The sequence below is a fragment of the Sitophilus oryzae genome, unplaced genomic scaffold, assembly GCF_002938485.1.
Source record: "Sitophilus oryzae breed Bouriz unplaced genomic scaffold, Soryzae_2.0 scaffold_1582_pilon_pilon, whole genome shotgun sequence".
Taxonomy (NCBI): Eukaryota; Metazoa; Arthropoda; class Insecta; order Coleoptera; family Curculionidae; genus Sitophilus; species Sitophilus oryzae.
In genome coordinates this window covers 414,570-442,065 of record NW_022146261.1, presented here as the reverse complement: position 1 = coordinate 442,065, position 27,496 = coordinate 414,570, and the positions used below count along the sequence as shown (strand labels likewise).

Below are 27,496 nucleotides of genomic sequence, written 5' to 3'. Positions count from 1 at the left end.
GTCTATTGCCACAGCCGGCGCGGCGTAATTACCACATTTTTTTAAATATTTTATGGGAATGTTTCACTTTAGGTCCCTAAAATTAAGAAATATCTTATAAAATGAAGTAGATATTCTGAATTTTTAGACGAAAATAAAAAGCTTGAAGTGGGGAAAAATACATTTTTTCGTACATTTTTCATATTATTTCCTCCAATTGATTTGTGATATAGTTTTTAAACTCTTATTTGAGTTTCTTTAAATTTTTTATCTGCTATAAAACTTACCTATATGTTTTTAACCTATGCAATTACACGTCTTCTTATATTTTGTACATTATAAAAATTATAATGATCTGTATAATTTTGAATAGTAAACTGGGGGGTGAATAGTTCTGACTGAAAACGAAATCCATTAGCAAGCAACGGGGATGTCAATGTTAGTCGGGAACTATTGCGAACTAAGGACCTAGTTCAAGCAACTATTTTTCTGGAGGAACTAGAACTAAGGAACTAGTTCCTCCCAAGGAACTAGAATTCCCACCTCTAATCGAGATCTACCACCCCTTAAAATACTTGCACTTATTTCTGGGATACCCTGTTTATAACAATACACGTGATGCGTATACGCAAAGTTGCGAACGATGTCAAGAATAGGTGCCCAGATTGGCGCTGACTACCAGTAAGCGGCAAACCTGCTTGCACTGTGTTCGCACACTAAGTCACGAAACATACAAATACATTGCAGAGGAGACAAACATCATTAATACAATATAAATCCTGTAGTATTTGAAGAAAAAAGAAAATCATTATAGATTATTAGACAATTAGATTGTAGTGATATATTTTATAATTAAATGTCGATTTTTAGAGGAATCACAGAAGGGTAGACTACAATGTATGTATATCATCCAGTATTTTAAAGAATTAACAGTAATTATGTACTACTAACCTGAGTAACCTATGTTTTTAAGCTGCCAGTAGTTTCCAAATATCGGATAGAACCTGAAACCGTTAAAATTTTTCGCAAACTCAAAAATGTGTCTTTTTTTATACAGTGACCATGCTACGTTCAGGATGATCAAAACTGCGAGTACTCCTGCTCCTACTACAATTTTTAACCATGCCATAATACGGAACCATAAAAACTTGAATTGAGAGTTTACTAGATTAAAAAAAATTAGTTAGTCAGTTAAGTATAATACCGTATGATCGAAAAAAACGGAGTCCAGTTGGAAATGACGGTCGATGACATTCCCTATATAATTTCATAGCCATAGCTGACGCCGTTTTTTTTATCATATTGTACAATATCTGTGACAATACTTTGTTATAAAAGGAGCCAATTGATTTTACCACAGAGACGCGTTTTGATTTTTATACCAAATAAAAAAATATACCATATTTTCGTATTTTTATTTTTAAAGGATACAGAAATTTGAAAAAGTATAAAGGGAATGAACCATTTTAGAACAAGCCTAAACGTTTATGCAGAATGTATTTTTTAAAAGTCCAAAATTTTAGAAAAAGTAGAGATATTTAAATAAAAATATTTATTTACCTATATATAGAGTTATTGCGCCGTCACATCAACGTAAAGCAATGTTAACCGCCTGGTTATGCACCGAAATATATTTGCCTAGTACAGCGTATAGCAAATTTTGGTACAGTCTCTTGAGTAATGCCCAGTGGCGGCTCGTAACCCTTGAGACTGGGTAGGCGACAAAAATTTAATTACGTCTAATTGTCACCCCCCCCCCCATCCCCCATAATTTACATAATATTCTAACCCAGCTCGTAAAATTATGTTATCTCTAAGTTAAAAACATAGTTCGGGAATTATAACTGAAAGAGTTTCGGACTTCCATTGTAATAAGCAAAATATAATTTGATTATTATACATGAGTTTATGAAATAATAATAATATTCATTATTAACTAGTGAATAATGGTTTCATTATTCACCGCCTCCACGGATATCTCGATCCAAACTCCAAACAAGAGGTATTTGAAGTTGTCACAATGTTGAAGTCAATGTCACTTTTTGCGTTCATCTATGGGGTGTTTGAAAAGTTGTTTTTCTTTTCACGAGATTTTTAAAATATTTTATCTACAACCGTTTAGTTATAACGTTTTTACATTACTATGTTTTTAGTATTTCAGTTACGTTATGAGATTCATAACACAACTAGTGGTGTTATAAATCTATAACACAACTAGTTTTTATAATAATGACAATTCCCCACAATTATAATTAAAAAAATGTGACAAATGTCATAGTTAAAGGTGTTAAAGGTGGGCGACTAATAAACGAAAATTAAAACAGAATTTTCTTATTTTTCGGTTGTAGATAAAACGTTGTACATGACACGTGCGTTCAAACATGATTACAACACTCGTGTGATTAGAACGACTCGGTCTACGACCTCGTCGTTCTAATCTTTCACACTCGTAATCATATTCATTAAGGATCGGCAAGACAAGAAATCTTTTCTTGACAAGCAATTTCTTGTCTTGTCTTGAAATATTTTCAAGAATTAAAAAAAAATCTTGTCTTTTCGACCATTTCTTGAGAGTTGATTTCTTGTCTTGATTCAAGAAATCTTGAAATTTCTTGATATCTTGATAAAAGGGGAACACCCGTTTAAAATTCGTTTATTAAAGGGGAACCCCCTGTTTAAAAAAGTAAGATTGGTTAATGTGATGTTTATGCTTTATGCGTAAAATCGAGGATCAGGCATCTAATTTTCAAAAAATTAAAAAACTTTGGGCTTATTATACTACAGTAGCCAAAATCATCAGATTTACATAATTTTGTTAATTATTATTATTGTTATTATCTAACATTAAAATGAGTGATTGTGAGGGTTCGTTGAGCAGCAAATCTGAGCCATTCGTAATTGAATCTGGTTCAGAATGCCTACCACCTCAGACACCTGGACGTAGAAGTTTAATTAGTGATTTTGACAGTATATATATATATATATATATATATATATATATATATATATATATATATATATATATATATATATATATATATATATATATATATATATATATATATATATATATATATATATATATATATATATATATATATATATATAGTGACAGTGATAATACTACTACAGATAAAAACAGTCAAAACAACAATGATAAAAGCTACTCTACTTCACTGGCATACACTAAAATGTATTATTTTTTTATTCTAAAAGTTTTACGTTAATTCAAAAAGTCTGTACGCCACTGAAGTAGACCCACTATGCAAAGTTTTTTTTTATTCTAATATCGTAGGCCATAACATATCCGAAAAATTATAAAAAAACATTTAAAAATTAAAAAATTATTAGGTATAAAAAAAGGTTCCAATTTAATTTTGCCCACCGTATACCAACTTTGGACATCCGACTCTGGACGTAGTTATGTCAACTTTGGACATTGGACATCCGACAAAGTGCCGCTTCGTACAAATATTTTTTGCTTAATAATTTTTTTATCCATCAATTAAGAATAATCATATAATATACAAATACCTAAGTAAATGAGTATTTCTTTTTTATTTTATATTTTCAAGAAATTTCAAGATTTTCTTGATTTCTTGTCAAGAAATCTTGATCTTGAGAAGTAATTTCTTGTCTTGTCTTGAAAACCAAAAATCATTTCTTGTCTTGATCTTGTCTTGAAATCAAGACAAGATCAAGAAGTTGTCAAGAAAATGACGACCCCTAATGTTCATAAACACGCTTGTGCTGTAAATAACTATTTTGCTCCTTAAACATTCTCTTATAACATATCCCGCCATGCAAACAAATTATTAATCACCATTATGAAGAAACAATGTTAAAATTCCCTCATTTTCTACTCTAAAATTCGATTTAAAAATTTGAAGTTTTTAATGTCACTTTTTGCATTCATCTACCAAACCAAACCAAACCAAAAATTGTTTTTCTTGTCATAAATTTTTTATAATATGTTTTTCTTTTTAATAAGTCTCTCATGTTATATCTCGACATGTAAACAAATTATTAAACACCATTGCAAAGAAACAACGTTAACATTCCCTCATTTTCTACTCTAAAATTCGATTTAAAAATTTGAAGTTTTAAATGTCACTTTTTGCATTCTAAAATTCGATTTAAAAATTTCAATGTTATTTTTTGCATTCATCTATGGGGGGTCTCAAAAGTTGTTTTTTAAAAATAAAAACTTATATTAATATTATCTAAATTTTTTTGATAGTCCTGGATAAAGTTATCTTCTTTTAGTTTCTACTCGCATATAATGGTTGTTATTCACTTGGATGATTTATGCTACTCGCCTGCGGCTTGTGTCATAAACTTCATCCGCGTGAAAAACAGCCACCATTATATGCTCGTTGAATAATATACTATTTTATGTATTGGCAACATTAATAGTAAATAATATAATGTAATAAACCGCTTAAATTCTGACAAAATTATAGGGTAGGGCCACCTACCTTGCCCACCCTGACGAGCCGCCACTGGTAATGCCCCTTGAATTTGGCGATAAACAGAAGGTCCCATGCACTTGTGAAGCATTGATCACTTACAATATAATTATTGCAATTAATTAATTACATGTAATTAATGGCAAGAGATCCTATACTGTTTTTACAGCACAAAACAATATAAAGGTAGCCACGCACATGCAGTTTTTCCACAAGGCAAAACTGTGCAGCCATGGCAAGTATTTGAACATAAAATCTTTTGTAGCGTTCGGCTTAATCTCTTTTAGTTTTTCTGTCGATCTTGATTTATCTAACATATCCCTATTATTGCTGTTGTAGTAAGGTTCATAACCGAAATGCCGCTATCAAAAGTACTAGAGATATCCGGTTCTTTTGGGCTATCAAAGAACCGATACCGTACCGGAAAGTACTTTCGGAACAATAATTAAAAAAATCATTTTTAGTTATGTGCGAGTCATTTGATACTTTCTAGCGGTCGAAACCAAACTCTTCGAAATATTAAGTAGTAATCCTATTTCTTATTGTTCCTACTTCTTTTCTCTTTTTTTTTAAGTTGCCATAATTGTTTATTAGCAATTATTGAAACTTAAATATCTTTTTTTTTAAATTTAGTATAGTATTGTTCAACGTATTAGTTATACCGTATGATCGAAAAAAAGCGGCGTCAAAAATGGCTGGAGAATGACAATCGATGTGAAATTTTGACGAGATCAAAAATCACAAAATATCCCCCATAAGAATTTTTTCTTTAATGGTCACAAACGAGTGTAAAAGACTAACCGTGCGAACAAATACTAGAGGCGCCACCAGTCATTATGTGGTGTAAAAATTGGGAATATTTAATCAACTAATTTTGACACAGGGGTCGCGCTTAACTTGTTTTTTATTTTAATTTAATTTTCGTTGTTTTCAAACTATTGTTGCGGACCCGTGTGGACTCGGCATAACTTAACTAGCTAAAATGTCCCGCCCCCATATGACCTTATTATCGCAATAAAGAATAGACACCGTAATGATTCATTCGAACGTTCGAGAAGAATCGAGTTCCACTGGAATGGAGTAGTACATACGAGAACATTTGAAACCTTCTCTATGCACCTAATGATCTATGGATTATTCGAGAAATCTTTAGCTGTGAGTATAAAAGCCGGCGGCTGGGGCCTGAAGAGGACAGAAATAAATAGACGAGTACAGTTGTCGCGCTAAATTCAAAATAAATTCTTTCTAGATAAGTAGTTATTAATAGTTTGTATATATTTTTGTATATTGTTTGTTACTTAGTGTAAATAAATTGTGTTTAAATAAATTGTGACTTTCTATCCACACGGAACCGACGAAAAACGTAACACTGTATTATTAGATTTTGTTGTATTTTGTGAATGTATAAATGTTTTCTAGTATAAAGTTGCATTTTATTAATTTTAATTATATTACATACATATTTAAAATTAAATTATGACATATTTTTCAGTTGACGTCTAAAATGTCATCTTGATAACAAAAAGTTTAATATGAAAGTTTAGTTATTGTCAGAGATTGTTAAAATATCAAAATTCACAAGTTAGAATTAGTAATTAGAGAATTCTATTATATTTTCTATTATTTCAAAAACAAAAACATAATGGTACAGCATAATTTTGATATGCAGGTTCCACACAAAAAGTGCTGTTATATTTTTCAGTTTTCGTTGTCGGCCGCGTTTCAGTGATTTTAGTGTTGTCGGTTATTTTTATTTGTGAAAAAAAGTTTTTAGAGTAATTTACAGAATAATATTACCATTAACAATGACACAATAAACAATTTTTTTTGATAACTGTTTTTTGAGTTCATTTTAATTTTAATGTCGCAGTTTGAACAATTCACTAATTGAATTCGGTAATTGATGGACAAACTTTATTTCCAATCTTTTGAATTTTATTCTCATTTCTGCTTCTGGGGGTTTCGGGTTCTTGTTCTTCAATTAAAACTCTTTTCCGGAATAGTTTCCTTCCAGGATTTGATCAAATTTTACAAAAAATACAATTTTTTTCTCTTGAGTTAAAATCGTCATTATGATGCCAAGATGTTTTTTGTGTGAAAGTGGGAAAGTGTAAAAAATTGACTATTAAGAGTCCATTTCACTAGGCCGAAAAAGTAGAAAAATAAGCGTTCAGCATTTAACGTTTTATGTAAAACTGGCTAGGTATTTTTACACAAATGAAGAAGGAAATTAAAGATAAAGGATTATAATATATCCGTATTGTAGCACATTTTTAGACAACTTCTTTATTTTTAAGATTTTGATAGTCAAACATTAACAAAATATTCCTTATGTTTGAACCAAAGATATTTAAAACTGTGAGATACAATGACCCATTCATAAAACGCTCTAAAGCCTCTGCTACTACTGTGGTACTACGCCGGCATATTTCTAAAACTGACATTGCCAAACTGCTTTTTATTATTAAAAGAAACACGACCATGATATTTTTATTCCATTATAAAATTTAAAATAGTTAAGCAGTTAAGCTTTAAATGAAAAAATTGACGTTAGCAAATTAATGTTCTGGATATATTATAGAAATATAAACAAAATTATTTATTACTTAACAATTGGTTGTGGTATTTAATCGAATACTAATACCAATACCAGGTAAATCTGGCAAATGTTTTCGGTGTAAGAGAGATGGGAAAATAAGGATAGAATAATGGCCGATGAAGGAAATAGGCAAACAATTGTATCTCTTGAGTTTAAATATCTTTGGTTTGGACTAAATTTACCTGAAAATAAAGACATAAATTAAAATTCCGTTACAGTACGGAAATAGATTGAAGTTTTGTGATTACAGTGATATATAATTTATATGGTTTTGTAATAAACTAGCTATTAAGCTTAATATTAACCTTAATCAAGCCTTTATCAAAGCACGTGTGTTTGGAATTTTGGATGTAGCTTACCACGACAAGATCGGGCTAAGCCTTAGGCAGATTTCTGAAATATAATATCTATTTCCTTCGGCCACACTTACAGGCCGCTTTACCCGGCCCCTGAGAGCAACCCAAAGGTACAGCGTAATACAGCGTAATAGACTCTTAATACAGCAGATAGTGTAAAAAATAGCTACTTTTGCACGACCGTAGACAGTTATTTTTGTATCTAGTGCGCGAAGTGCTACTTTGGTAATCGATACTTGAATTTTTTAACGAGGCGTAGCCGAGTTGAAAAATTAGTCGAGATCACCAAAGTAGTTCGCGCACGATTTGCAAACAACATTTTTTCTACAAACATTAGAATCGGGATATTTCTAAAAATTATTATTATCTATCAACAATAAAATTCAAATATCAAATAAAATTTTAGAGTGTCAAATACCGGGACAAGTACCTCTATATCAAAATTGGATAGTGTTTCAAGTCCCAAAACCCCCATATCTCAAACAAAATCAGAACTATCTAGTTTGGGATTAAATTGTGCTATTAATGTTAATATTGTAAATAATAACTAGAATATGCATTATTGTCAAGTTTGATATTTGTTATTTGTTTATTCTTGAATATTTCGAAATAAATAATTAGTTATGATTTAGTTGTTCATTTTATAAAAAATCAAAATTGCAAAATCCCATATAATTTACATGCAGTGTGCGAAATAGGCATTTCGCGCATTACTTCGCGCACCGTGTCATGGTAACGTAGGAAAATGAAAAAAAATGTGTCACTTAGCACATTACTATCAATCGCGAACCTTGTCATTTTTTGACGTTTGTAGAAAAAATATTTTTTATTTAATATAATCATTTTAACCCTCTTAACTAGCAGTAAACGCCATTAAAAATAAAGAATAGTAGAAGCCAAGTAAGTGATGTCTAGGGCTTGACCTCTCCAAAATTACCATCGATTGTCATTCCCCAGCCGTCTTTGACGCCGTTTTTACTTCGATTGTATGGTATTTCATGATATGTTTTTATAGGCATTTGCATTTTTAATTCAAAATTATAAGTTTTTTTTCAAATTGTTGTTCATGTTAATTTTCTCATGACTGGTTACTTAATAAAATTTGATGATTATTTTCATTAGAAAACTCGATTTTGCTGCCATAGAATACGTTCTGTCGTTTTTTGTTCAGATTGAGAAAATCTGTACATGGCTTTGCCCGTCAATTTCATTTGCCTTAGATGTCCGTTAAGCTGGCTAAAAAATTTCCTGTTAGTAGATCCACCTAGAGATATGCTGGAAATCCACTGTTTTATGGCCATTCTTGTGGATACTTTTGCAGGGCCGCAGAAGGATTCTGGAGCTATGAATGGTATTGATGAGCTTAGTTTGACCATTTCACCTAGCATCATCTCAAAAGCTTGGGACAAAACTTGAAGAGACTAACTAGGTAACTCTACGTATGTGGTCTACTTTAAGAAAACTCCAAACTATAGAATTATATTTTTAGTTCTATTTTATTTTTGAAATACGGAGGGATTTTTAGTCGCTTTTAGACATTAAAACGCGTTTTTTAATTATCCTAATAACTTAAAAAACATGCACTAATTCATTTTATTGACTTTTAAACTCGGCCTTCGGGCATAGTATAATTTTCACTAATAGTCCGGTCGAGATATTAAATCCCGTAAGTTTTTTAGGAGGCATTTTTTATGATTCTAAATATTTTTTAAAGTGTTAATGTTGAAATTAAACCTGAAGTCATTTCGAAAATTTTGGCGTTTGGTCGCCATATTAAATTATGCCAACCAAAAAAAATAAAAATAAAGGTGTAAATAAAAATAAGATGTTTCCTCTCGGAAACGGGTAACGGTATGGTTACGCTAGTGCGTCTGGCGGCTGCGCCCGGACGCAACCGCCGACCGCAACTCTCTGACTAATTGGATTTGCTCTATAACCGGTTCCGCTTGTGCGTCTCACAGCTCTTTCAGATGGAGCGGACCGTCCGTCGTATTTTTTAAAGACAGGCGTCGGACGGAGCATACGCACGTAGTATAACAGCGCTTTCAGATGGAGCGGACCGTCCGCGACGGAGCGTCCGCGACTTCGAGCAAGTACCATGAATTTATATGAACAATTTGCCATGGGCGTGTATGCTCCGTCCGACGGCTATCTTGAAAAACACGACGGACGGTCCGTCGCGGACGGTCCGCTCCATCTGAGAGCGCTGTAAGGAAACTAGTATAGGTTTACTCCTTGTCAAATCCTTTGTTCTTTTTCTGCCACTTTATATGCCCTTGTTCTCGCATCCCGTGACCACTGACATAGCTATATAGTCGTGGTCTATAACTAGTCAAAGTATAGTCGTGGCACTCCCCATAGTTTCACAGAGATGTACTTAATATGAGTTCACAATAAATTAAAATAAAAAAAAATCATCAAGTAAAATTTGCTCGAAAATAGAATATTTTCACATTTCGTGTAAGTAACAATTTTTCTGTATCTGAAAATCTTCTGATGGGAAAAAATGCGGAAAAATATATAATGACATATTTTTATATTATTATCTATTTCAAAGATTTTTTACAGCTTTTATTTAATTTAAAACAGGTTAAATTTTTACATTAATGTGTTTGTTTTGTAGTAATATATTGGTTAGGTGATTTTCATTAGATAACTTATACATTGAACAACACATTGTACGAAATAATAGAATAACATATTTGAACTTCAATATTTGCTAATAAACATTGCAGAAATTTAAAAAGAGAAAAGAAGCAAGAACAATGAGAAATAGCATCACTACTTTCTCACGTAATAAAAGAATAATTTTTTAGTTATTGTTATCGAGTCCCGAAGGTATCACGGTATCAAGAAATTATGTAAAAACTAAAAAAATCTCCAGATTTTTTTTTTCAAAAAAGAAATTGCGCAGAAAAATCCTCATATTTCTGGGGCCAAAATATACTACCCTTAAAAATATTTGCACTTATTTAAGACTCACCCTGTATGGGGAAATTCACGGTTATGATACGGTTATGGTAGCGTTTCCGAAACCGGAGCTGTTTTTCGGAACCGGTAATTTCGGTACTATGCCTCTAAGGGATCGGGATTTCCAGTTTTTTTCGGTACTTTCGGTACTAGCAAATTTTTGTCAATGATGGTGCAGTTGGTTAAACAGCAAGTAGGGATGGCTGTCAAAAGTAAAATCAATAAAAAAATGAGGTTTAAATGAAAATAATATCAAATTATTAAGTAGTAATCAGTCATGAGAAAATTAAACTGAACACAAACATGATCACAAATGACTCTCAAAAAAAAACTCAAAGCATAATTTTTTGAACCATTACTACAACCAATAGCAGAATACAGTAAGGCATTCATTTTTTGTCAATCCGTCTCTGTACTGGGACGCAACGCTCGACCCTCGCAGGTCGACGGACGGAACTCAACTGAGACGCTCTGCAATCTGCCGATATTGGACAGATTGTAAAAACTGGCAGAAAATATTTGGGAGAGTGCAACTACTCTTTTCCTTCTACTATGATATGCGCCCATGTGATATTGTTCATATAAACTCATGGTACTCGCTTGAAGTCGCGGACGCTCCGTCGCAGACGGTCCACTCCATCTGAAAGTGCTGTCAGCCGTACTGCCCGACGTCTGAGATGCGTCTGCCGATCTACTGGGACGTGTCTCAGTCTAGCCGCACAGATGTTGAACTCGCCACGTTGATGTGGCATGTCTTTATAATTATGGCACCAAACTCCTCTGCTATAGGGATGAAATTAATTGACTAAGTGAGGAAGTATAGTGATATTTATAATCCCGAGCAACGGGACTATAAAAATGTGTCTATCAAAGACGCAGTATGGGAGAAAATATGTGTATTGATAGAAAAAAACGGTAAGCATGTATCTAAAATATTTTTAATTGTAACTTATTTTCAATAATTAGGTACTGCTAAGACGGAGGGTTAAGAACGCGGCGGTTGCGTCCGGACTCAGCTGCCAGACGCACAAGCGGAACCATACCAACCGCGCCGTTAGTGCTGCAGCCGGCAGTTGCGCCTGAACGCAGCCACCAGACGCACAAGCGAAACCATACCATAAGTAGCTAAACAACCAGTGAGACTTATTTTAAGCCCATAGACTTAAAATAAAATATAGACCGAGCATCTCATTCATAAATAGCTGGAACATGCGGTCAGACAATGTCTTGTTATTGTTTTAGGTTATAACCTAAATATATATATAATAGTGCGACACGAGCGATAGATAGGTTGTCTTTGTCGTAACGGTCGTTCCCTGACAACTCTGACGAGAAACGCAACACTGTCTTTCGTTTCTCAAGTACACCTGAACTCTCTGTATCATAGCCGGGTAATTTTTTTATTTTAATGAAGCTATAATTAAATTAAAAATATATCGTATTTAAACTTTTTTATATTTTATTAAGATTTAGGAGAGGTTGTTTTGAATAAAAGTTTAGAAAAAACGTCTTAGAATCCAAAAAGGATAAAAATAATAAAATACATGTTATAGAAGAAATAATTTTATAATCGAAATTACGTAATTTTTGAAATTATTAAAAAAAAATATTAATTTTAGTCAAACATTTACAACCCCTAATATTAATCAAAACAAGATCTATTCTACAGATAATATAATAGAATCGGCGACAGGGAGAGAGAAAAAAAAATTAGGATTGTTGTAATTTTTTTTTCTGGTTAAGTGATGTCTTATTTATGTAAATTAGAGAAAACAGAAATCTGTTCCATTAAAGCAAGGAAGGTGATAGGAAGTGGATAAAATGAAAACTACATTTATTTAACTCGGTACTGTCTTTATTATACCGGGTGCGTCCCAAAAGTGGCTCATCCCCATATTTTTTTTATTTTTTCAAATAAAAAAACAAGATTTAGTATGTTAGTATATGACATAAATTAGGATTGATTGACGCATTCAATTGTTTTTGGCTACTTCCTGTTTCACCGGAAATGGCAATAACTTTTAATTTTTAAATGGCACCCTCGGTATATTTCTACTTTATTCAATAGAAAATGGCACTCTGAATAGAATGACATATCATGTGTCAACTTTTGATATTTTCGCATATGTTTTAATTGTAATTGTAACACGCGATTTATAACGACAATTTGACTCGAAATACCAAGTGTGTGGTATCAATATATTCATAAAAAAATGCTTTTTCCAAATATGCTAATGAGTCACCCTTGTTCCATTTGAAAAAATTGACATATGATTAAAAATACGATTTGTACATATTTTAACCGGCCTAGACAAGACACGAAACCCATTAGACGATCAAAACTATTTTTCAAGGCTCCTTGATTAAAACTTGTGTTAAAAAAGTGTTTTTAACAACACCATGGCACCCTGGATTGAAATTTAAAATACGATTTGTTTTTAAGCGACAATGTCAAAAGTTGACATATGATATGTCATTCTATTTAGAGTGTCATTTTTTATCGAATGAAGTAGCAATATACCGAGGGTGCCTTTAAAAATCAAAAGATGTAATCATTTCTGGTGAAACAGGAAGAGGCGAAAAACAATTGAATACGTCCAATTAATCCTAATTTATGTCATATACCTACTAACATACAAATCTGTTTTTTTTTATCTGAAAAAATAAAAAAGTTATAGGGGTGAGCCACTTTTGAGACGAACCCGGTATATTAAAAAATATTGTTTCATAATGTAATATCATTTTAAAATTCTTGTATGTTATTTTAGATTCTGAAGATAATTTTAGAATAAACCGGAATATATTTTTAATAAAAACATTATTAATTATTAACAGGGTTATAATAATTATGATTTTGTTACAAAAACCTTTATATAAATGATTATGTAAGAGAAAAACTTCAAATTTTACATTTTACTAAAATATTATCTAAATAAGCGCCTTTCTACAACAACGCCACTGACTCCCAATGGGTAAATTTAGAGTTGCCTACCAGTCGAAAGTCGTTTCAAGACTTAAATGGATTATTTAAGTCAAATTTTTTGCAAATTTGGCTCTGGCGAACCATATTTTATAGTTCTTGAACAGAAAATGTAAATAAAATAAACACTTAAGGACTACAAGCAAAGAATATTATAGTTAACAAGAATTATCTTTGCTACAAGCTAAGAAAATGCGTTAATACAGCCGGAGACATAGCGGCAACAAAGCTATACGCACACGTGCGACGCGTACTACAAGGTAAATAAATGAATGAATAGGCGACCTTGCCTCTAATCGGTGCCATATTGTAAAGAACTTATCCTTTTTAAATAGTATCCGACTTATAATTTAGTAGTATAAGGACTATTTAATACATATATGGAATATTAAAACCTACTTTATTAAAATGTAGATTAATATCTCAATATATGTGTATAACAAGAAAAAAAAATATTGATAATATTAAAGACGTGACAACATAGGCTGGATGAGGAAGGTTCGGTCGATGTGTATACATGTGTACAAAAAAGATTGTTTGACCGCGTTTAGATGTAAATAGTGTAGTCTATGTTATATTTTAAGTCTATGGTGAGGCCTCTACAAATAGTGCTAGTGGAGTTCTATATGCGCGCCATTTAAACTGTGTTTCGAAAATGCACAGTTTCCAAGATATTAGAGAGATAGCGGTAAACCGAATAGCGTCATGCAGTATTTTATTTTACTCGTACCTTATTTTGACAGTTACGATATGCACGAGTCACTTTTTAACGCAACGCCCGCTAATAACGTTACCGCCTGACGTAATTTGCGGATCAATTACACTAAGCTCTATTTCTAAATAACGTTTAAAAATTGCTTAAATGGGCATCTGCAGGTATTTGACAACCGGGGCCGGCCGACGAGATCTTTTATTTTAGGTTATGTTTGAATTGTTTTGAATTATTACTTTAGTTTTATTAGGTAATTTAATATTTAAGTAGCTGGGATTAGTTTTAATTAAATAAATCCCAAAATATGGATTCCACCTCTTCCAATATTAAAGAACCTATAAAGAGGCTTAGGTTTACAGCAGATGACGACTTAGCCCTTCTAAGAAAATTTGTTGCCCTAAACCCACTGGCAGACGTTGAACAATAAAGCACTGGAAATAAGCACTTTAATCCTTTAGTTATAAAATAACTAGTAAACAAAACAATTTCAAAGTTTTAAATTCAAAGTTAGGTTAAGTTTAAATAGCGGACGCATGGCGGACGCGACGCGATGTGAACAGAATTCTTTCCGATCCGATAACTATAAATGAAGAGAGTTAATACCACCTCACGTAAAGGAAATAACACCTATTCGGTTTACCGATATCTCTCTATTACTTGTATATTGACGTTAAACATACCGAGTGCGTCTCAAAAGTGGTTCACTCTTAACTATTTTCTTTATTTTTTTCAGATAATAAAACGAAATTTGGTATGTTAGTATATGACATAAATTAGGATTGATTGACGTATTCAATTGTTTTTGGTCACTTCCTGTTTCACCGGAAATGACTACAACTGTTAATTTTTAAATGACACCCTCGGTATTTTTTTTACTTTATTCGATAGAAAATGACACTCTGAATAGAATGACTGTTACGGGCGAGAATTAAGGGGCTCAGTTCATTAGGGTGAGTTAATGTATCAGGACTGTGGGCACTCACCTTTATTCCCGTTCTGGACTCGTACTTGTCGTTTTGCTTATAAAACACTTGAGGATAGCGCGCGCTTGGAGGTGTACACTGTGTACTCGGCCGATCTTGTCACGCTCCTATTCGACTACGGCTACGTACCCACTAAGGTTTTTCGGGTAAAGGATGGGAGGAAGGGATAGAATCCAACATACCGCCCACCAAAATGAAATATTTTCCATTTTCGTTTGAGAATAGTAAAGTAAAAAAAAAGTGAAAAAATGCGTTATGTTTAAAAGAAAGTAAGAGTGAAATTTATGGAGTTAAATTTAGAGGAAATTTATAAAAATGCATTATTAGGGTTAATGTATGAGTGTAATTTAATTAAATATTAAGAGAGTTTACATTTGTTATAGAGTAGAGAAAAGTAATTAAATAAGAGATGCGAATTATGTTTATTTTGAGATTATGTTTTTTTTTTTGCGATTATGTTTTTTTTAGAGAGTAAATTTTAATTTTGAGATTTGCAGTAAGGCAGTGGGCATATCTTTGTCTTTTAAGAATGCCTTTTGCTGTTTTTAAAGTAACCACGCGTGTAACACGATCATGGCCCGGGTGAATCTCTAAGACTCTTCCAATGCTCCATTTGAGCGGAATTAGATTATCATCCTTTATTAAAACAACCGAGTTTATTTCTATTGGAATAGTAGAGTCATTCCATTTAGCTCTTTGTAAAAGTGTTTGAAGGTATTCTTTAGACCATCGGCTCCAAAAGCTTTGGTGCAAGCGTGATATCAACTGCCAGCGAGAGAGATGATTTAATTTTATCCCGGAAAGATCATCTTCCGGAGGGGCCTTTAACGGCTCTTGGGACAAAAAATGTCCTGGAGTAAGAACTGACAAATCATTAGGACCAGAGCTTTGTGGACACAATGGACGAGAATTAAGCACTGCTTCTATTTGAACCAGTAGCGTATAAAATTCCTCATACGTGAGCAATTGATCACCAATAACCCTTTTAATGTGAGTTTTTACAGACTTTATTCCTGCTTCCCACAGGCCACCAAAATGAGGCGCGCTTGGAGGATTGAAGTGCCAGGAAATTTGTTCTTGCTCAGCGGCGGATTTTAGCATATTAATCAGTTCTCTAGAAGCTCCGACAAAGTTCGTTCCACAATCGGAATAAATATGATTGCAGCGACCTCTACGAGAAATGAATCGACGCAGTGCACCCAGAAAAGTCTCGGAGGAAAGTTCGGAAACCAGTTCTAAGTGCAAAGCTTTCGTGGCCATGCACACAAATAAGCAAATATAGGCTTTACAGGACTTAGCACCTCGTGCACGATATCTTAATAAAGAGAATGTACCGCCATAGTCGCATCCAACTTCAGAGAAAGGTTTTACTTGAGAAAGTCTTATAGCAGGAATATCTCCCATAATAGGAGGCTGAGGCATTACTGGATTAGCGCGAAAACATTGAGGACATTTAAAGAGAACACTACGAATTGTTTTTCTAGCAGAAACAATCCAATATTGTTGAGCGAGAATATAGTGAAGAGTTTGTGGACCGGGATGCAAATAGAGTTTATGAGTATATTCTATGAGTAGAGTAGTAAATTTATGATTATTGGGTAAGAGTGCGGGATGTTTTTGAGAGAAATTTAGAGAAGCATTGCGCAAGCGACCACCAACTCTAAGAATTCCATTGGTGTCGAGAAAGGGGGTCAATTTTCGTAAGTATTTAGGTAGAGATTTGCGATTATTTATTAAGAGAATTTCCCTAGCATAATATTGTGATTGAACACATTTAATAATACATTCTAGAGTTTCATTTATTTCAAATTTCGAGAGAGGAGAGGTTTTATGAGATTTAGAATGTCGAGTATTATAGAGAAAGCGTCTGCAAAACGTGACAATATTTATAATTTTAGAGAAAGAATAGAACTTTTCAAAGAGAGTATCAACCAATGAGGGCTGTGAAGTACATGTCAATATAACTTTTCGTTGTTCTTCTTCAGTTTCAGGGAAAGTAAAAATGGATTGCGGCCAATAAGATTCCGGTTGGCTTAGCCATGGAGGTCCCGCCCACCATAAGGCATTGTCGAGTAACTCGCTAGGTTGAAGACCACGAGAACCTGGATCAGCGGGGTTGTCTTTGGAGACTACATGACGCCAACAAGAAGGAGGTAATTTCTCTTGAATTTGGGAAACTCGATTGCTTACAAAGGTGTTCCACTTATATGGTTCACTTTTAAGCCAATGCAAAACAACCATCGAGTCGGACCATGCAATCGAACCAACATTAATAAGTTTATTAGAAAGTGAAGTTCTAACGAAATCAATTAACCTGGTCAGAAGTAAGGCTGCACAGAGTTCCAGTCTTGGAATTGAGATTTTTTTGAGTGGAGCTACTTTGCCTTTAGCGCAGACAAAATTTGTTTTTACAGAGTTATCTGGAAGAATTATCCTGAAATAAATTACTGCACAATAGCCTTCTTCACTAGCATCACAAAAACCATGTACTTCCAGGGATAAATATTTGAGAGTGAGAAAATATCGAGGAACTTTGAGAGAGAAAATACAAGGTAATTCTTGAACGAGTTGATGCCAAGATGTAGCAATGTTATTGGGAGCAGGATCATCCCAATTTATACCTAACTTCCACAAATCTTGTATAATCAGTTTTAGGTGAAGAGTGAGAGGAACTAACATGCCACAGGGATCGAATATGCTTGCGAGTTGTGAAAGAATATTGCGTTTGTTACAGATTTTGTTTGTCAAGGATACCGCTGGTGAATCAAAGAAAAATTCATCTGTAGAGGGATTCCAGTTTAGTCCTAGAACTTTAGAGAAAGAAAGAGAATGTATATTTAAAGAGAGAGAAGAATCCATTTTGCATTCATTTGGAGATAACTGAGAAAGAAAATCTGAGCTATTCGAAGTCCATTTTCTAAGTTCAAAACCGCTGTGTTTGAGTATAGAAATGAGATCGCGTTGAATTTTTATAGCAAGAGAAAGAGAATCGCAACCAGATATAATATCATCGACATACGTATCCATATCTAAAATCTTTGATGCTTCGGGATATTTTACTAAATTTTCTAAAGCAATTTGTTTTATAACTCGAATGGCTAAAAATGGGCTACAGCTTAAACCAAAAGTAACGCGAGTAAGTTTGTATTCTTGAATGGGCTCATTAGCGTTAAATCGCCATAAAATTTTGAGGTATTCAGTATGATTTTCATTAACAAGAATTTGACAAAACATTTGTTTAATATCGCTAGCAAATACAATCAAATGCGATCTAAATCGAAGTAAAATAGATAAAATATCTGACTGTAATTTTGGCCCAGTAAAGAGAGTGTCATTCAAAGATTTATTTGTGTAATCTCGAGCGGAAGCATCAAAGACAACTCTAAGTTTGGTCGTGAGACTATCTGGTCGGATTACGCAATGATGAGGCAGATAATAAGAATAAGCGTTGGGAGAAGAATTTTGCACGGCAATCATATATTGAGAATCTAAATATTCACACATGTAATTAGAATATTGAGAATAAAGTTGGGGGTTTCGAAGCAATCGTTTTTCGAGCGAGAAAAATCTACGAAGGGCGACATCTCTAGAACCTTCAAAGATCGGTTCCAAAGTTTTAAATGGTAAAGATACTTTATAACGTCCATAAAGAGTGCGTGAAAATGTTTTACAAAAGTGTTCTTCGGCAAGCTTTTCACCTGAAGAAAGCGTGGAGGATTGTGGAACGTCCTCTAACTCCCAGAATCTTTGAAGTGATTGATCCAAGGAAGCATAAGAGGTAAGAAAGTATGAGTTTACAGAGAGCGAAACACTAGATGTTTTAACTCTTCCTGTAATTATCCATCCAAATATAGTTTCTAAAGCGACGGGTTAATCTGGATCTGAGAGGAGTTTGTTTCCTGTTATCAAGAAACCATAAATATCTGCACCCAAAAGTATATCTACGGGTTTAGAGAGGTGAAAGTTGGGATCCGCTAAGGGCAATTGAGAAAACTTTGAGAACTGTTCAACGGGAAGAGAATTAATCGGTAAATTATCACTAATTTCATTTAATATGATAAACTCCAAGGAGTAGATCGGATCAGACTTTCCAATAGGTTTAATGTTGCATCTAACACCGTGAGAACCTTTGGAAATATTTTTCCCGATGCCACACAACTGGATGGGGAGGAAAAATTTAGATAAACCTAATTTATTAAAACAAGATTTTGAAATAAAGTGACTTTCACTTCCACTGTCAATTACAGCGCGTATTACATGAAAATTACCCCACGCATCTTGAACATTTATTAATGCTGTAGAAAGAAGAGCTTAATTCTTATGTTTGGCAAATAAATTTGTAGATACAACTTCTGAGATAGAGCTGCTTGCTTGCAGAACTGGAAGAGCTTGCGATGAAGTGGATGGAGGAATGTTTACAGGAGCTGTTATTTGACCTTCGAAATGTAAAAGCGAATGATGTTTTTTGCCACAAGTTCGGCATGAGGAACGAGAATTACAACTCTTAGAAGAATGTCTAGTGCCGAGACAGATTGAGCACCAACTTCGGGATTTAATTAAATCATATCTCTGTTTTGGAGTAAAAGCACTAAATTTTGGGCAGTTATAAATAAAATGATCCTTGTTACAAACTTGACAAGTTAAATTTTGTTTCAACTGAGTGTTGACAACAAAGGAAGAGGTAGGTTTATTTTTATAACTTTTTTGAGAATACTTAGTTTTGGTTTTGTCATAATTACTATTTTTATTAAAATGAGAAAACGATTTAGTTAGAGAGATTGTATCTTTAGCTGAACATTGTTTTTCTAAAAATTCAATGAGTGTATCGTATGATTTGAGGTATAGCATATCTTGTGATAAAACAGAGCCACATTCCAGTTCAAAATTAGTTTGCAAAATTTCTGGAAGTCTATCATAAATCATATTAAATAGCACAAAACTCCAGCTCTCTGTGGGAAAACCCAAGTTATTTAAAATTGTAATATTACGAGTATAAATATCAATCATATTTCTTAGAGCTTCATGATTATTTTCGTTAGAGATGGGCTTAATATTTTCTAGAGCCTGCCAGTGAGCTTTTGCAATCAAACGTTTCTTATCGTACTTATTTTAAGGCTTGATATGCTATATTATAATTTTGATTGGCAAGTGGAGTACTAGATACCAAAGCTAAAGGAGGACCTCGTAAGAAACTCACTAGATAGTTGTATTTCGATATATCACTAAGAGATGAGTTACAGTGTATAAGAGAATCAAACATATCGATAAATGTTTGCCAATGTTTAAATTCACCATCAAAATGGGGTACCTCAATTTTAGGAAGTTTTACCGAACATTGAGCAGTAGTGTTTTGTAATTGTTTAGTATCCAGCTCCGATTTCGTTTGCGGAAATAAATTTGTGAATAATGCTTCAATGTGAAAATAATAATCATTAAATTCAGTTTCAATTTTGACATGAGGATCAATATCGCCATTATCCTGTGCGGAAACTAATAAAATTATATTATTATGAATCTTATCAAAAGTTTTATAAATATCTTCTAAGTGTTTTGCTCTACATCTAAAGTTAGGGTGAAAATTTGGATCTTCAAGAGCTTGATCAGCGAATTTTTTAAGTTCTTTAATTTTAGTAAGTTCTACAGAGCGTTGAGCTATAAGAGTTTTTAATTTGCGAGCGTCTGCAGATATAGCGAAAATGAGTATAATAATTAATTAGAGCGTAAGAGAGAAATGGAATGCTATAATGTGAGAGAAAATAAAATATTATAGAATATAATAATTAACTGAGCGAGAGAGAGAGAGAATGATATATTCTACAATAAAATATTATATGAGAAAATAATTATTATATTTTTACTTTATAAGGTGAGAAAATAAAATATTATAGAATATAATAATTAACTGAGAGAGAGAGAGAGAGAGAGAGAGAGAGAGTAATTAATTAAGAGAATAAGAGAGAAATAGAATAATTAACTGAGAGAGTGTATGTGCGTGTGTGTGTGAGAGAGAGAGAGAGAGAGAGTAAGAATGATATATTCTACAATAAAATATGATATGAGAAAATAATTATTATTTTTACTAAGGTATTCGTATTAATTGAGGGTATTTATTAATTAAAAATTAAATTATTAAGAGAGAGAACAGACTAGAGTTGAGACTAAATGCGTATCGATAAATTTGAGCATAAAAAGGAAATATCCGGACCAGTATCGCGAAACAGCGCTAGATATCGCTTTTAACACCGGTACGGCAATTTAAAAATCGATCGATCTAATTCCTGGCCAGTGGAACCAGTGACAAAAAATGTACTACCTTTTTTTACTGCGTTAAAGAGAAGATAAATATAGATTTTGTTCGAGAATTTATTTTATTGAATATATTTAAAGTAACATATTACAAAAATATTAATGATATTTAGATAATTTTGAGAAATTAATTATGATAATCAATTTAATTGAGTATAAGTAAAATATGTATGTAGTTCAGAAAGGGATCTGCGGCGGAAGGACCAATGTTACGGGCGAGAATTAAGGGGCTCAGTTCATTAGGGTGAGTTAATGTATCAGGACTGTGGGCACTCACCTTTATTCCCGTTCTGGACTCGTACTTGTTTTGCTTATAAAACACTTGAGGATAGCGCGCGCTTGGAGGTGTACACTGTGTACTCGGCCGATCTTGTCACGCTGCCTGTTCGACTACGGCTACGTACCCACTAAGGTTTTTCGGGTAAAGGATGGGAGGAAGGGATAGAATCCAACAATGACATATGTCAACTTTTGACATTTGATTCGAATTAGTATCCTTAGAAAATACTTTGTTATTCGTATTTAAATGTTTTAATTCGGTCTTTACCTGATCTGGTTTATTGATAGTAAACTCTCCAGAAAACACAGCATTCACTTTTAAAGCATTAACGCTTTTTAGCATATTCAGAATTCGTCTTAGATAAAGGACTGACTTACAATCATTTAAAAACAGTTGAGAAACTTTATGATGTAGGTTAATAATGACGCCTATTCTAACACGAGATTCAAAAGCGGAATGTAGATCTTCCCATTTAACACGAGAACAAGTATCTTTTTTTTTTGTTGAACCCCGCTCCTTTCTTTTGTTGTAATTTAAATTGTTGTTTAAAGTTTTAACACTAACAAGAGCAGCCTGTAATTTTTGTTTTTCGCCAACCATCAAAGCTTTTTTAATGCATAATTTAAACGTCTAGTAGTTTTGTTGTTTTACCCTAGTTTAAACACCTTATTGCTGCCTTTTGTTTGAACTAGTCCAAGTAAGGCAGCAATAGGCTTGATAACGTTATCGATAAAAGACATTGCACTAAAGAGAGAGAAGATTGTTTATACACGCCTTCAGGAGTTGATAATCATATTGTTCGACGATGCTTTATTTATAAACTTTTTAAGGGAACGTTCAGAAAACAAGGTCTAAATGGCACGTTCCAAAATTAAACCCACTAAACCTGAAAGGTAGGAAAAAGAAAATAGTAGTAACTAGCGACAAAACTATTCATACTCGATATTAAAGTTTACCCCCCTTACTGGTATACTATATTACTTACTTAAGAAAGGCAAATTCCTGGTATACTGTAAAATTGCAAACTATATTTGTTCTCGCACCTATTTTTTTTTATTTAATGGTGCTTGTGCTAACTTAATATTTCTCCAAAAATAGTTATTTTTTTTTTGTTTTTTCTTGCAGTGGCGAAATACCCATATAGGATTTTTTGGAGAAATATTAAGTTAGCACAACCACCACTTAGGTGAAAGAATATAATTTGCAATTTTACAGTATAGCAGGAATTTGCCGTTCTTAGATATAATTAAAAAAATATCCTGCGATCATTCTCTATCCGCCTGCAACAAAAAATGTATTAGAGTCAAGGTCATATATTAAGTTAGAATAAACATTCCAGTAAACGTTAAGCAAATTGTCTGAAATTAGGTGGAATTATTGCCGTAAATTAGTCGTAAATACACCATGTAAAGGAAAAATTTGCCACTCTATTATTGTCTATAAAATCGATAATTTTTTAAATTAACCTAAACGATAACGTTATATTAGTACGATGTTTCTTAATAATTACTAAATTAGATCTATAGGACTTTTAAGATAATAGGAATATGCTATAAACAAGGCGTGAAATCGAAAAATTTGCCGCTCTTTTATTTGTTTAAAAAATCCACAGGGTGGTTCAGGCTTCCAAAAAGCTATATATTAGTTGTGAATTTTATTTCAATTTTTTTACTATGGTGGTAATGCTACAGCACATTTTGAAAATATTTTTGTCAGTATACACGGTGATTCAAAGATATTTTCAAACCAAAGTTGTATATTCTTAAATGAAATATTATATATTTTTTTTTAACTCAGTGGATTTTGTGTGGCCACTAAATTTCTGTTCCAAAAATACCATGTCACATATACTATACATGGTTTTTGAATTATAACCGTTTTTAAACTAAATTTACTGCTTACATAAAGCCCCCTTAAAATTATAAATTCGAAGAATTTTAAAAAAGTTTAACAGGAAGTACTGTATAATAGTGTCTTCTTCAAAATTTGGTCTACGAAAATGTGCAATCTTGTTTGATATATACAGGACGAGTCAAAACTAAATGTTATATTCTTCTCTAATATATTAAATGGAACACCTTGTATTTTGTATCATAATCGAACAAGGTTTTGATTAATCTTTTTGTTTTATTATGCTTCTCATATACCTAAAATCGATATTTCATTAGAAAATGGTGTTTTTTGAAAATATAAGACATGATCTGACTTTGCTGCGTTTATCATTTAAACTGTCATACGCATACATATAATAAAGAAAATAAGGCATGATCGGCACACTCCATGGGCCAATTTGAAATCGTCAAACTGATGACACATAAATGTGTCATAAATATGGGGGTGCAAGGGGTAGTGAAGCGACACATATAGCCTAGCTTACCCAAAAGTCAACCTCACCTTTACGCGGTGCACCCTGTTTACACAAACGAGGCTCTGACGTCCGAGTATAGGCGGTATAACCTTACACAACCCCTCAGACCTACCATCTTTCTGGGGAAGAGGAGTAGTAAACTTACTTCTAGCCGGCCGAGAACGTAGCACAAGGGAACTATCGTCGCGGTCCTCACTGTGCCATAGTCATCCCGTGGTACAGTTGCAGCCAAAACTGTGCGGCAGTGTAACCGTTACAGTTAAACCTTTTCACGCAGCTAACACACATCAATGATGGAACATTCGAGTGGAACAAAATCATCATCCGGAGATAAAATACCCCCTCAATCGGATCTCCGGGAGGGGTGCCTACTCGAGCGAATCATCGGAGAAACAAAAAACATCAATGTTTCACGTTCGCGGCGTGGTACGTCCGTAATCTACTGGACAAGATAAATTCAAATCTACCAGAGAGAAGAACAGCATTGATCTCACAGGAACTCACAGGAACACCGACTAAATATAGATGTTGCCGCTCTTAGCAAAACCCGCTTCGCGGATGAGGGGAGATTCTCACTGAAGAGCATTACACCTTCTTTTGGAAAGGTCACCCTGCAACACACAGGAGAATTCATGGTGTAGGCATTGCAATCAAAAACGAAATCGCCACCAAATTAACAGAAGTGCCTATTGGTGTCTCCGAACGTCTTATGACCCTAAGGTACCACATATCAGACAAATCTTACGGCAACATCATTAGTGCCTACGCTCCCACCCTAGATGCTAAAATTGAGGATAAGGATAAATTTTACCAAGCTCTACAAAATGCTCTCCAACGAATTCCAAAGCACGAACGAATCATTTTGCTAGGTGACTTTAATGCTCGTGTCGGTAGACAACAGGAAATATGGCCTGACGTATTGGGAAAACATGGAATAGGAAACGTAAATAGCAATGGTGAACGTTTATTAACAACATGCATAGAGTATAATCTATGCATCACCAATACGTGGTTCATGTTGAAGGACAAGTTTGAAAGTACCCAGATCAGGTCACTGGCATCAATTGGACCACGTAATCGTTCGAAGGACGCATCTAAAAGATGTCAGACTCACAAAAGCCAGAATAGATGTCGAATGCGGCACTGACCACCGACTTTTAATTTCAAAAATGAAAATCTAGTTAAAACCCACACATCCACACTGTAAAAAGCAAAACAACATAACCAGATTGAACGTACGGGGTCCAGAGACCAAAAATACTGCCGACGCCCTCCGGGAAGCCACCAAAGAATTACTTCCACCGCTAATTTCAGTCTCAATCTTGGAAGCTGAACAAGGCTGGACACAATTAAGGGATGCGATTCATAAAACTAGCAAAGCCGTACTGGGAAAGTCCACCAAAAAGAAACAACCAGACTGGTTTAACGAAAATCAACCTCATATACAGACCTTGTTGGAACAAAAGCATAGAGCACATCAAGCAGTCACTGCAAATCCACACAATGGCTGGTAGACAACTTTAAAGCAGCCAAAAACACGCTTCGAAAAAATCTGCGCCAATTAAAGGATGATTGGTGGTCACAAAAGGCTAATCAGATTCAAGAGTACGCCACGCATCACGATTATTGTAAATTCTGTAAAGAGGTCTGTCCGAGGCTGTAAAAGAAGTATACGGCCCAACCAAGAAGGCAAGCTGCCCAATCATGGCACAAAATGGCGAACTTCTAAAAGAGGAAGAGCAAATTAGAAACCGCTGGAAAGAGCATTACAGCCATATCCTTAATCAAGAAAACAACCCCAATATAGAAGCACTAAACACAATACCTCAGTATAACAGTGTGAGGCTCCCCCGTTTTAGAGAAAGGTCACTGACGTCGAGTTGCCTTGGTTCGGTTCCTCGGGCGCCATCCCAATGTTTAAAGTGTTTGAGAGAACACTAGTGCCAATACGGGTAGCTTTTAGGGAGTCCCTCTTGGTCCAACGGCGTTGAACAGTCCTGCAAATGGGTCAGTCATGGAGACCCGTACACCTATAACACCAATGAATTAGTGCCACTCTTCAGGCACGCAGGACGATTGGTCGCAAAATATTTTCATATTTAAAAAAAAAACACGACTAGCTGAGAGATACTAGTAAATTCCCTTAAACAAAAAAACTTCTCTACCCTCTTTCTGTTTCCCTCTTAAAATTTTTCTTAAAAAAAACTAACCAGGACCAAACCCCGTAGACATAATATAGAGATTTAAAATCGCGCAATACTCGTTTCTTTTCTTTTTTCTTCCCTTAATAATACAAAACAAAAAAAATTATATTTCCCTTTTTGTTTACTTTAACTATCAGAAGATATAACTTGACACCTTTTTTTTTTTTTTAAAGAAAAGTAAAACCCCTTAAAGAAAGTGAACAAGAAATGAAAACTCAGAATCTGATGACTTGTGGACTGATGACATTGTGGCGACAGACTCCTGTTGCTGGACGTCCGGCATTTTCAGACGGGCCAGGACATCGGGCTTTTTCTGCATGTCACCTCTCCACTTCTTCCCTGGCAAATTGTTGCTGTCTCCGCCTAGACTGGCTTCCAGATACATGGGAATGTGGGGAGTTGGTTAGCGCCAGTGTGGCCTGCAGATAGTTCTGGCAGTGACTCATGAGTCATGAGTCGTTATAGTCTGAAAAATTCAAAATAAAATGAGTTCCACAACTTCATCAGTCGGGACGGGTTTTTTTTTAGATACTGTTTAGATGCCTGTTGATCTTCCTCTTGACCAACATCCATCAGCCCAGGATTCGGTGTGATTTGAACGGGAAGGTATACATCTACACTTGCAATCTTGTGATCGCACGCCGAGTGTTCCACATCTGGAACAGAACAAAATAAATCTTCTCTGACATACACCACGTAGGTGTCCGGGAATTCCATATCGCCAGCAAACATTCTTCTCCACCGGAACTCGATCAGAGCTTTTAAGCAATACATCTTTGGAGTCAGAAAACTTGTTAGTTTGACGTCTGCGGAACTCTTCTACAGGGCTTTGTAGACTCGTTTTTATCGGAAGGCGACTGCCCTTAGAAACGGATGCTTGACGTTGACCTTTCCTCAGCTTCTCGGTTGTTTGTTCAACACTTTTCTTCGGGTTTACTTGTAAACTTTCGGCGGAGCTCCGGATCTTTAAGCTTGACATGACATTACAGGACGAAACCACCGATTCTGCACTCACTAACTTAGCATTCAATCGGATCTGTCGGGTTCGTAGATCAATCTGGAAATCATGCTTGCCCAGAATATCCATACCAATAATCATATCCGATACTAAGTCTTTTAGACTGTGGAAAACCTCATTCATAGACTGCTCTCCTACTTGGATTTTCATCCTAAATGCTCTGCTAATGGATTCTGTGGCACCATTAGCAAGTCTCGCTCCTTTTACCGTGGGTTTGACAGGAATTGCCTTGGAGGTTCGGCACTGTTCTGTCAATTTCTTTCCAATATAGG

General features: G+C 34.2%; 2 protein-coding genes across 4 annotated transcripts in view; both read right to left on the bottom strand.

Moving 5' to 3' along the window:
• Positions 1 to 1,607, bottom strand: part of LOC115879595 (cytochrome P450 4c3-like) — a 74,938-nt gene extending 73,331 nt beyond the window's left edge. For 2 of the 3 annotated variants that reach the window (XM_030896490.1, XM_030896492.1), the window contains exons 1-2: positions 1,540 to 1,607; positions 931 to 1,143 (exon numbers count right to left, since the gene is read on the bottom strand). In XM_030896490.1, the coding sequence (XP_030752350.1) occupies positions 931 to 1,108 (178 nt within the window). In that variant the 5' untranslated portion in view covers positions 1,109 to 1,143; positions 1,540 to 1,607. The remainder of the gene's footprint in view (positions 1 to 930; positions 1,144 to 1,539) is intronic. The other variant, XM_030896491.1, reaches the window with a different exon arrangement.
• Positions 1,608 to 8,521: 6,914 nt separating this feature from the next.
• Positions 8,522 to 26,591, bottom strand: LOC115879545. The gene is made up of 5 exons (XM_030896438.1): positions 26,498 to 26,591; positions 20,246 to 20,538; positions 18,963 to 19,206; positions 15,582 to 18,878; positions 8,522 to 8,745 (listed from the first exon to the last, which is right to left on the bottom strand). Exons 1-5 carry the CDS (start codon positions 26,589 to 26,591, stop codon positions 8,522 to 8,524), a joined length of 4,152 nt encoding a protein of 1,383 aa, XP_030752298.1.
• Positions 26,592 to 27,496: the final 905 nt, after the last annotated feature.

Excerpts from the sequence above, each read along its gene's own strand:
- LOC115879545 (XM_030896438.1), bottom strand. The coding sequence starts at position 26,591 with ATGTATCTGGAAGCCAGTCTAGGCGGAGACAGCAACAATTTGCCAGGG. Across the intron at positions 18,879-18,962 it reads TTTGGGTGCAGATATTTATG|GAAGAGTTAAAACATCTAGT; the intron begins GTTTCTTGATAA and ends GGATAATTACAG. Across the intron at positions 8,746-15,581 it reads TACTTTAAAAACAGCAAAAG|CTCCAGAATCCTTCTGCGGC; the intron begins GCATTCTTAAAA and ends TACCATTCATAG.